This window comes from Prunus dulcis, chromosome 6 (assembly GCF_902201215.1).
Source record: "Prunus dulcis chromosome 6, ALMONDv2, whole genome shotgun sequence".
Taxonomy (NCBI): domain Eukaryota; kingdom Viridiplantae; phylum Streptophyta; class Magnoliopsida; order Rosales; family Rosaceae; genus Prunus; species Prunus dulcis.
In genome coordinates this window covers 4569024-4581246 of record NC_047655.1, presented here as the reverse complement: position 1 = coordinate 4581246, position 12223 = coordinate 4569024, and the positions used below count along the sequence as shown (strand labels likewise).

At 37.3% G+C, this 12223-nt stretch overlaps 1 protein-coding gene and 1 long non-coding RNA gene across 2 annotated transcripts; both read right to left on the bottom strand.

Annotated features, from left to right (window-relative positions):
- Positions 1 to 2672: 2672 nt before the first annotated feature.
- Positions 2673 to 6448, bottom strand: LOC117629809 (mediator of RNA polymerase II transcription subunit 15-like). The gene is made up of 4 exons (XM_034362424.1): positions 6262 to 6448; positions 5460 to 5714; positions 5178 to 5368; positions 2673 to 5092 (listed from the first exon to the last, which is right to left on the bottom strand). Exons 3-4 carry the CDS (start codon positions 5289 to 5291, stop codon positions 3068 to 3070), a joined length of 2139 nt encoding a protein of 712 aa, XP_034218315.1. The 5' UTR covers positions 5292 to 5368; positions 5460 to 5714; positions 6262 to 6448; the 3' UTR covers positions 2673 to 3067.
- Positions 6449 to 7990: 1542 nt separating this feature from the next.
- LOC117629811 lies at positions 7991 to 11664 on the bottom strand. Its single transcript, XR_004586163.1, has 2 exons — positions 11436 to 11664; positions 7991 to 8203 (listed from the first exon to the last, which is right to left on the bottom strand). It is a non-coding gene; the product is annotated as an uncharacterized LOC117629811 (long non-coding RNA).
- Positions 11665 to 12223: the final 559 nt, after the last annotated feature.

The following is a 12223-nucleotide window of genomic DNA, read 5'->3' as shown; positions in this document are numbered from 1 at the left end:
GCTCATATTTTAACTGCCAGTTGGATTATAAGGCCTATTCTCCTCTGTTCGCTCTTTCTGTTGTTATGAATGAATGGAAAATGGAAAGATGTCTTTCCCTGGCCTTGCGGAGCAAGTTGTGCAGTTGCCAAGGAGGATGTTAGTGTTTTCTAAATGCACTTGTACAGGTGATTAGGCCAAAATAAAAATTCGTTCAATTATTAATCTTCTGTTTTGTTACTCGCTGCAGGCTCTAGATCTTTTCGTGACCTCTTTTCTTTCTGACTCTGATCTCTCCGGTGTCTTCCTTTGGCAGCCAAAGAAAGAACAATTGATAGCTACTTCTTGTTTGATAGCCCCAAACAACAATTTGTCTACTGGTGCTCATGTTTTCAACAAATACATCCTCCTCTGTTTTTCACAAAAAAGCTGTTTCCCTTTAAAGTTGAGCAGTGGAAAGTTTTTGGTACACATAAAACAACTAGATCATTTCAAAAGCAATGGCCTTCCGACAATAGCTTTTAAAAACAGCCTCTAATGTTCTTGATCTGTCATCCTATAGAAACCAGTTAGAAGAGAGTAAAAAAGAAAAGCAGCCACCAAAAGACTCACAGCCCGCAGTACAAAACATAAAAACATCAACAACTAAAAGAAGGGGGAAAAAAGGGTCACAATATATACAAAACAATGCCACCTTCTACTGTTCAACTTCAACCCATCATAGTTGGACACCCCAAGTAGAAGTTCAGGTCTATGGAGAGTCAAATACAAACAATTTCAAAGACATTACAAATCTAAAATAAACCCAGAGTTCAAACAGTAAATCAGAAATTGCAAATCAAATATATAACTCACCTCCACCTTGCCAAGATTCATTGCACTTCAATGTCAGTGACAGGTACACTCAATTGGTCACAACGGAGAGGCCAAAGATTGGCAATAACGGTCTAAGATCAGGCTATCAGTTACCATGTACATTGCCGGAGCTCTTAAGAATCCTCCAACACAATCATGATTTGGGGGGTCTACAAAAACTGGTTTCTCTGATCTATTAGAGTGGGAAGTGGCTCCCACAATTCCTAAGGATGGTTAGCATAGCTAAAACCAGGGGCTAGCTTGGGACTAAGTAGAATTGTTTTGTGGGAAGCTGACATCAAGTATTGGCCATCAATATCTTCTACACTCTTGTACAAGTTATCAATGCATCCTTTCCAAGAAGAACCATCGCCTATCTGCTTCAGTATAAACCCAAGTGGAACAATAAGGAAACTGAAGAAAAAAAATTACAAAATCCTCCCCTGAGCAAACCTTCTTGGTTGACTAGCTAAATATAAGTGTAAAAGAAATGTTTGGATCACCACGCATGGTGTATTCTGCCACTTGAGAAATTATAGATATTCGCTGATCACAAAATTCGTTGATCAATTGTGTTTCTGGTTTAGGCTTGAGCAGCATATCAGTAAAGGGTGTCTTGGGGACTAATGAACACATAAGCAAGTTCACAACATAGTAAAAGACAGCGATCCGAAACCAGTGTTGCAGTCCAAGAAAGGTTAGCATATACTAATATGTTATCACTAGAATAACCTCGTCAACGCCTACATTGAAAGTCCTCTCCTCAGTAGCTTTTGGATCCACAACTCCAAGCTTGGAAAGAAAAGGAGAGTAAGTATAAGTCTGTCTTGCTGGTCTACAATCACCCCACCAACCGGACCACGATTTGCTGAAACACTGATCCCCTGATCCATCAGATCACCACAATGGCAACAACTAACACTTGCATAATAACTAAAACTTTTCGTACAGAGGCGGCAACATGGATTATTGAAGAATTAACGTGTGGTCTCACAATCATCAAATTCAATTTAAGCCTCCTTAAAAAGGATTCAGCTGCATTGTGGGGGCACAGCAGCATGGCACAACACTCTTCAGTTAGCAAAATCTGTTCATCAATATCATGGACACTTCGATATAAATTGTTCATGCAACCGACTCCCATTGGAAGTGAATAACTACCGGAAAGCCTAACAATTTTTCCCATAGGCATTGTCAATAGACTAAGGAGAACATCAATGAAATAATTATCTGACTCAATGAAGATAACTCTGCTACCATCCTTCCAGAACCAAGAGACCAAGCTACAATTTAAAATATACCAAGCAGAATACCCACAAATCAGTCAAAACAGCTCAACACTACAAGTAATTAATTTTAACAAAACAAAGGTACTGAGAAAACAGTTTGGATCACAACTTAAAAATATTAAAACAAAAAAGAATGGGTGGAGGGCAACTTACCTGATGATAGTTCAAGCTAGACTACCTCAAAACAAACCCAAATACAAAATCCTAATACGAAGAAAAGTCGCATTTGAAGAATTCAAGCGTTCATATGCCATCTCATCTGAACAAGAAAAAATTCAACACTTTCAAAACTTCGCCACCCTATGAACTTGGAAAGCTAAATATTTTTACTGTTACAATTTCAACATTACCGAGGGGAAGCTGAAAACTTAGTGAAAAGATATAATGAAAAAAATCTTTCCATTAGAAGTTTAATTTGTCATATAGGTTATTTGAATCATCTTTCGTCATTCATAAAAAGAGTTTCAGACAAAAAAATATTTTTCAAGTTTAATTTGTTGTACAGAGAAAAATTTAAAACATATAACAAAACCATAATTTAATAAAGAATTTGAAAAGACAAAGATATTTCCACCACATATACATATAAGTAGGAACAAATTCCAACAAAAGCAGCTGAATAAGTGTACAAAGTAGACACGATGTTATACACTTACTCGGGGAAAGAGAGGGTCAGCTGCAATAAGTAAGGTACAACTGTACTGAAAAATATAAGAGCTAGAGAGTGATGTTTGTAGAGTTTGTGAACAACTAATATAATGATCAGCTAGCTATTCTTTTGCATTGTCCGAAACACATTTGCTTGATGATCATGGTCAGCCGCCAAGGAGTGGTCCTCTTACTGGATTTCGGCGTTGTTGAAGCAGTGGCAGCCTCTTTCTCCGGTTCTTTGAGCTTGCCGGTGACTCCGACAGGTGGAGGCTCGTTCAAGGCAATCTGGTGTGTCAGATTGGGAAATTGAGCAAAGCCTTGGAGCCATGTATGCGTTGGGCGGCTCTGTCATAAGCCAAAGCCGCTTCCTCAGAGGTCTCATAGCACCCAAGCGACACTCTGTTTCTGGATACCTTCTTAGCTGGGTCCCGAATCTCAGCGGTGAACTTCCCAAACCGCCTCTGCCTCACCCCTCTATAATGCCTCCCTCTCGCCACCCCCAACTTTCGTACCTTATTTTGATCCACTGCATTCAACATTGATTGACTTACAGACTCTCCATTTTCAAGTGCATGTGTATCTGGAATCTCCTTGGAAGATGTATCACCATGATTAGTTTTATCTTCACCAGTAGGTTTATTCTCATTATCAATGGACTTCATATCCATATCAGATTTCACAGTTTTAACCTCGGCATCACCTACCACAGCAGATGCTGTACCCACATCATGTGTAACATTTTTAGCAATTTGCTGAGCTGATGACTCAGATTCTTCCTCAGCATGCCTCTCAGACGTGGTTGGTCTCCAGCTCGCTCCAGATTGCACTAGGTTTTTTGTTCTGACCATATTGCTCTGATTTGTAGATGGAAGATTTACAGTAGGATGCACTGGCCTCATGTGAAGACCTCCAGCAGTTTGTACAGAGGTCTGAGATTGTACTCCATGAATTGGCATCATAGGCCTTCTGCATCCGCCAAGATTAGACTGGCTAAGTTGAATGCCCTGAGACAATGCAATGTTCCGCTGAGACTGTGTATAGGCATGAACATGTAGAGGGAATGAATGAGATTGACCCCGGGGATGTAACTGTGTAGGTGGTTGCTGTTGTACATAGGGCTGATGGTGGAGATATTGACGAGGAATCGATCGTTGAACTGCATGCATAAGAGGGCGCTGTTGAACAGTATTCCCAGGTTGCTGAGCATAAGAGTGAACCGGCTGCTGTTGTGCAGGATTAATGTTTCGGATTTGACCAGGAGAAGGCAGCAAAGCTGGCTGCTGCTGGTTTGGAATATGAGATGGGGGCAGCCGCATGACTTGGGGTTGTTGAGGGGGCTGACTCTGTATTTGAACAGGAGTTTGTGACTGAGAGTGAGGTACACCATGAGATTGCATGTCCATAGTACGTTGTTGTGGGGCGCCTGACTGCACTGGTTGGTGAAGGTGGGGTTGAGGGTACAAGTGATTACCAGTCACTGCATGAGATGATGGATGTTGTGTCTGAGGCTGGACGGTAGTATTCATGGGCTGAGAAGGGTGAAGTTGGGGATGGGGCTGGGGATGCCGTTGAAGCTGTGGATGTGGCTGAGGTTGTGGATGAGGTTGGGGTTGAGAAATGGGATGGTGTTGCGGGTGAATCTTGGAGTGGGTATGTTGCTGAGTTTGCGCCTGCTGATTATGAGGCATTTGCACATGCTGAGGATGTGGTTGTGAATGGGATGGAGCTTGGAAATATCGAGGTTGAGGGAGTGGCTGCCTACGAGCAGCTGGATAAGTCTGCACTGCAGGGCGAAGTTGCTGCTGTTTGTTCACTTGTGCCTGATTTTGAGTTTGAGAGGCAACAGGAACCTGCACATGTGGGGGCTGAATTTGGGGTTGGGGTTGAGCTTGAGATTGAGATAGTTGGGCCCGTAGTGAAGGTTGAGTTTGGGGCCGAGATTGCAAGTATGGCCGAGGTTGATGCTGGACTGTCCCGTATGGTGGATGAGATTGCAAATGCCGCTGCTGTGATTGTTGAACTGCTGTCTGTTGATAGGTAACGTAGTTCTTCCGGTAGTACTGTTGATATTGTTGCTGATGTTGGTACCACTGTTCAGCAGTTTGCACAGCAGCTTGAACAACAGCTTGAGAACTAGAGTTTGCTTTCTGATCTGGATCGGATCCAGGTGGAGTGACAATTGTAATTTGAAAAACCTGGACCTGAGACTTCGCTACTCCTGACTGAGTGGCAGCCTGGGTCTGATCAGCAGTGGCTGATGTGCCAGAAGCTGAAGTGTCCAAAGCACCATCAGCCTGCTGCGCTTGAGGCTGCATACCCTGTCATTAAAAGATAACCATAAAATCCTTTCTAAATTCCAGATAGTAACTTATCATAGAAAAAAAAAAAAACTAAAATACTCACAGGGCAATTTTGTGCATGCTCCTGCGCCTGACGAAGCACAAATTGGATTCCACACCTGTTGCATACTACAGGAGAATTGCCAAAGGCACATCCAGAGCTCCCTGCCATGTGCATCCACTCCTGTGATAGAGGCAATGAACTGCTACTTTTCCTATGGTTTCAGAGCGGGTCTTATTCGGTTCGACAAGTGGCTGCATTGATTAGTTACAGTAAAGTTGTATCCATAAGCAGATAATAAAGATCAAAGATATTTGTTACGACCAAGGTTGTATAAGGAAGGACCTTGGCATCGGCTTCTGTCACTAAGTAGCTGTCATATGGGAACTGTCAGGTAGGGCTCACAACGTATGTCAAACATGGCTTCTAGTATAGATGAGTGCACCGTCACTGCAATGCTTCATCGGGTAGACAAGCAGACTACAAACCAGACAAAAGCACTCTCCGGCAAGAGATTGGATATTCAATACGCACTCATTATCAAATCCCATGCCGCACTACAAGCTCAGCTTCAGGTCCTGGTGCATAAATTTTATCAACCTGAATGAGAACAGAAATTGTGAGCCCCTTTGTGAACATAAAGAAACAAACTATCTTCCATCAACATTTATGACATATTTGCCTCAAAGCAACACCTCGTCTTTTTTTTCCTCAAGCAACAGGTAAAGGGCCTTACTCAGTTCAAAATCATACAACAAATCCTCATGCAAATCTAATGACCCAACGCATAGAAGTAATTACCCATTTTTACAAACAAAACAAGAAAGCAGGGAGGCGCACAGTGATATGCAAGTGAATAGTCAGACATGCAAATCCAGTGTGTACCCAATCACTGCATTAGGCATTTAGTAATAATCAGCAAAATGGTAAAGAAAAACCCAAATTTAAGCGTACCAAAACACCGGACCGAAAAAGATCAATCAAAATCCGTGTTTTTGTACGGTTGCCACTTTCATAAGCCCGAAGTTTAAGAATCGTATATATAAAAATTAAACATTAAACTTTCCTTCCCAAATCCCCAATTCCCACACTTTCTCAGCAGCCAAACATTACAATAGGTAAACCAAAAAAGATATGATTTTGGTACCTTGAAAATCCCCTATTATCCGTCAATTCGATTCAAGACCCTAAACCCTATCCCAATTCGCACATTTTCTCAGCACAGTAAGGTTTTCATGAACGAAATCGTTGTGCGTGAAGTGTGTAGAGTAAAAAGTAGTAGTTACAGTTGGCGCGGATTGCTCCAGAAACGCAAAGAGTCTCTCCGCACAAAAGAGAGAGAGAGAGAGAGAGAGAGAGAGAGAGAGAGAGAGAAGATGCTAAATGCTAACGAAAACAGAAGACGCAGAGCAGCAACGGTGCTTAGCAAGTGTATGTTATAGTGGAAAATTCTACCATGGGCGTGGTGTATCCATGCGCCCAAATTATCAATCATTGGATGAGTAAGTTGAGATGTGGGTTAAATCCACACCATTGAATGCTGTTAATCGGTTAAAAGGGTTGCTGTAGGTAAAAGTTAATAAAATAAAAATTGAACAAAAAAATAAAAACTGTTGTAAAGAAGAATGGGTGAATCCCACATAGCCAACTAACATACAAGTTCAAAACACAATCAAACCACACACCCATCAAATCAAACCACACACCTACCAAACCATATCACACACCCACCAAACTAAGCCATTTGCTTTGCCTATAAATATGCATTATATTTGCTTGTAATGTGTGATAAAAAGAGAGAAGAGGAAGAAAAGGAAGAAAGAGGGTGAGTGAGTAGAAAGGAAAGAGAGTAAAGAGAAATTCTCATAGAGAGAAAATTCAGTGAGCATACATATTGTAAATACTAAAGTTGTAGCCCTATTATGTTATGTAGTGAAAGGTTACTGCTGCTGCTCCCCGAGGACGTAGGCATAGCCGAACCTCGTTAAATGCTGTGTCTCATCTACTTTACGTGCAGCTCAATATTCGCACATATCCCAGTTCATTTTATAACACGTTATCAGCACGAGAAGCTCTCAGGTATAATTTTTGTGCTGCACTATTATCTATACTACTAACCATTATGTTGATGTAAGGAAGAAAAGTAGTAGAGGAGCTGTGGTCTGCTAGAGAGATATACGAGCAAACCAACTGTAAGGATAAGCTCTATGCCTCTTACTTTTTCTATTATTTTATTATTTCTCTACACAACAAGTTCAACTTAATTGCAAGTGAAAAGAAGAAAAGCCAACATGATATGTCTAGCTTTCCACTAATATATCAATATAATAATATTATATTATTTGATTGTGGTGTTGATATGAACCCACAAATAATTGTCTTTACTTTATCCATATATATGGTAATTATATGGACTGTTTCACCTCCTATATTTTTGTGTGGTGGTTTTATCCACACACTTATTTTATTTACTGTATGGTGTAGGTTTATTACCCATACAACAGTATCTATTTAAAAGGGTGGTGCAGGTTTATCGTCCACGCCTTTACTTTTATTTAAATGTATGGAGCAGAATTAGTGCCCATACAAGCACGTTTACTTTACCGCACATTTAATTTTATTTAAGGTATGGTGCGGGATTAACGTCCATACAACAAGCAATTTAATTTATGAAAGTATGGTGCGGTTTTATCGTCAATACCAGTAATTTATTTTATGGATTAATTGTGCTGAATGATGAGTTTTTACAGTATGCAGATCAGGACCAGAAATGAGAGCTTGTTGTTTGCTCACACCAGCTTCCTTCCTTGATTGCTTACCTTACCTTGCAATCAATATCACAATTTTTGTATCTTTTCTTTCTTTTTATAACTCTCTGTTCATAAGGGATTTTATTTCTTTAGAATGAACATCCGAAGAAAGAATCCATGCAATGATCCAGGACCCATGATAAATAGTTGTCCGAAGCCATTGGCTCGTAGATGAATTTTGACATCCAGGACCCATGATAAATAGTTGTCCCCGGAAAGGTCCAAGGCAGCAAACTCTAGTTTTGCCAAATTTGTCATCCAAAACTTTAGGCTCGAGATCTGGGACATTAAGCCACATATTAATAGGAATTTCAGGCCCTCATTATTCAGGTATATTAATTGATGATAAAAATAAAGTGCTATGAATTTGCTGGTATGGACGATAAACCCGCACCATACTTTAAATAAAATTAAATGTGCGGTAAAGTAAATTCATAAAGTAAATTGATTGTTGTATGGACGTTAATCCCGCACCATACCTTAAATAAAATTAAATGTGCTGTAAAGTAAATTCATAAAGTAAATTGCTTGTTGTATGGACGTTAAACCGCAACGTACCTTAAATGGACGTTAATCCTGCACCATACCTTAAATAAAATTAAATGTGCGGTAAAGTAAATTCATAAAGTAAATTGCTTGCTGTATGGACGTTAATTCCGCACCATACTTTAAATAAAATTAAATGTGCGATAAAGTAAATTCATAAAGTAAATTGATTGTTGTACGGACGTTAATCCCGCACCATACCTTAAATAAAATTAAATGTGCGGTAAAGTAAATTCATAAAGTAAATTGCTTGCTGTATTGACGTTAATTCCGCACCATACTTTAAATAAAATTAAATGTGCGGTAAAGTAAATTGCTTGTTGTATGAACGTTAATCCCGCACCATACCTTAAATAAAATTAAATGTGCGGTAAAGTAAATTCATAAAATATGAGGGTCAATTCCACATCATACTTTAAGTAAAAGTAAATTTGCGATAAAGTAAACGTGCTTGTATGGGCACTAATTCTGCTCCATACATTTAAATAAAAGTAAAGGCGTGGACGATAAACCCGCACCACCCTTTAAATAAATATTGCCGTATGGGTAATAAACCTACACCATACTATAAATAAAATAAATGTTGGGATAAAAACCTCCACCTAATATATATGAAGTGCATAATATATCATATATTGTGGGCAATATAACTGCGCCACTATTCAAGATATAATAAATGGGTTTTAAGATCACACCATCATTTTATTACAATAATTTGTGTTACAAAGAAATAAATTAAACAAGCATGAATTAAACAACATAGAAATTGTGAGAACACAAAAAAGAAAGTTTACATGTCGTTGTAGTAGTAAAGTGAGAGTAGACATATGACAGAGAGGAGACAGAGAAATAACCACATAATGTTGAGTTGGAAAAATTTCAGAAATAAAAGGAGAGACTTATCGTGCTGACAACATGTTATAAAACTAGAATAATAAGAGGATGAGAAGTACCACTGTAATATTGGGAGTGGAATTATATTTCTCTTTGTGGTGTTTACACTGATAGAATTTCTCCTACTTTCTTTCTCTTCACTCACTCATCCTATTTCTTCCTTCTCTTCCTCTTCTCTCTTTTCATATATCATTACAAGCAAATATAATGCTTATTTATAGGCAAAGCAAATGACTTGGTTTGGTGGGTGTGTGATTTGGTTTGGTAGGTGTTTGATTTGGTTTGATGGGTGTGTGGTTTGGTTTGGTGTTGAACTTAAATGTTAATTGGCTATGTGGGCTTCACCCATCCTTCTTTACAACATTCAAAACATTATAGGTTACAACGTAAAATATAGAATATAAAGATCAATCTCATCCAATAGGAAACACATTGAATACCTACATAAAACATAAAATAAAAATAATTATTCTCAATTGTGTTACAAAATGCAATATAGAATGTGAATCCTATGTATTACTTTAATATAAAAAATTCAATCATATGTATTACTCTAACATCAAGAACATATTTGATGGATATAATTATTACACGAATATGATTATTATGAAAAACAACACTATGCCATGATCCAATGAAAATTAGATTCAACGAGAGAGGTATTTTAATAAAACAAATTTATTGAACTAAACTCCCCTAAAATATATTCAAATTGGAAAGATATCCTTATATGACCATTAAGCAAAATTACCCTAAAACAGAGCCTTAACCAATAGTTTGGTCCAGCCTCTATGTCAAACAGAGAATGAAAAATCATTTCTTGACATCAAATTAGAGATCTTACACAAAATAGAAAGAATATCAAAGAGATTAGACAAACTGTAAAACTAAGGCTTATACAAAAGTCAGGAAACATAAACAAGAAAAACCTAAAGCATACAAAGTGTAATAGATAGAAAACAGTGAAAAAAAACGATAAAAGTGATCAAACATTAAAAAGCAACAAGGATTACATAAGCAATTGCACATTCGTCATCATGCAATTGCATAATGTTACTTATGCAAGTACTTAATAGTAATGCAATTGACAGACAGAAATAAACTAAACTCAACACGAAAAATGCAATCAACTGCCAAAATTTGGCCTTTAATTGATTTCTAACAAAAATTGCATTGCTTAACTATTTTCTGAGACTACTAGAATTATAAATTTTGTCTGCATTGCATGAGTTGTGTTATTATTTAGATAGTACACACATACATCACAAACTACAACACAATTTCTGCTCTTCTTTTTGCCAATCATTGACCCTATTTATGGTCTTAATAGCATAATGCACCACACATCAAAAACTTGTGTTTTCTGAAACAATTGCACTATAAGTTTCTGCTCTTGTTCACCTGCACCTCCTATTCAAATTATATAAATGAGTTCTCATAAAGAAGCATGGAAGAAGACAATAACTCAAACAAAATCCTACACGCAAGCATTTGTTTTGTGCATGTCATAGTAAAAGCAGCAGCCCCAAATAAATTCACTCATTATCCATATCATACACAAGTACTTTATTAAAATAAAAAAGCCGCCAAAATCACCACCCAATTTATTATTAACGATATGAAAAATATGAATGGAAATTTCAACATTTAATATGAACGTAAGGAGCGCCATCCATATTCAACACAAAAAAATATATATATCAATGGAAATTTCAAAATTTATGAAAAATATTTATTACCAGGCATAAATCGTATAATATGAATGATAAATAAGAAACAAGTTCTAAAACTTCAAACTGGCCAGCCAAAAAATGGAATTTTAATATAAATTGCATACCAAGCGGATCTTGAGAGCAAATCCAACTAATAATAAAGTAAACTTGGAATGCCAAAAAAATTCAACAAAAAACCTGAACAACATAAAACCCAGAAAATATTAGGCTAAACAAGAAATGGAAGATAATAAAAAAGAAATATGAAACAAAACCAAGGAAAATAATTGTTGCTGAGGAGTGGGGTTTTCAGTGAATCTTAAATCTGTGATGAGATGGGGTTCAAGATTCGAACATACAACAGTAAGACATTATACATGGGTTGAGATTGAAGATGCCGCACGCCGTTTGCATCAAGCCTTTGTTACTGTCGAGAGAGAGGAGAGCTTATCAGTCTATGTATGGGAGGAAGACCTGCCGTGGAGAAATAGAGGAGTCAACGTGTGAGATAGGTTGTTTGTTCGTCGCTGTCGACAAAGTGAGAAAAGAGTGGGAGCTTTTCTGTTTCTGAAAAAAAATCTCAAATGAGATCAAAATATTAATTTTTTAAAGAATAGTGTATGGCTAAATTTTTCCATCTCCAACAATGCATGGCTATATTTTAGGGTCCTTCATATGTTATTATTTTGAGAAAAACTATGGTACAATACTCATACATTCTATAACTATGTATTGTTTAATTTAATTAAACTACTATTTAGAGACAATATTCCATGACCAAGAATTCTTTATAATTTTTTTAAACGACACTTGAAAACATTTAAAGAGGTGACCACATTTATAAGAAGAAAAAAAAAAGGATGGGTTTCAATGGTCTGACCTCCAACGGCCATGACCAGTAATTTTTTATATTTTTTTATAATTTTTTTTACGAATTGAAAACATTAAAAAAGGTGACCACATTTAAAATTTAAAAAAAAAGGTTGGATTTCAATGGTCTGACTTCCAAATGTCATGACTAATAATTTTTTATAAATATTTCTTAAACAACACGAATTGAAAACATTTAAAAAGGTTTTTAAAAATATATCGATTACGTCAGTGCTTTTATAGTTGGCTGTTGGATATGCATTTGCATTATCTTCTC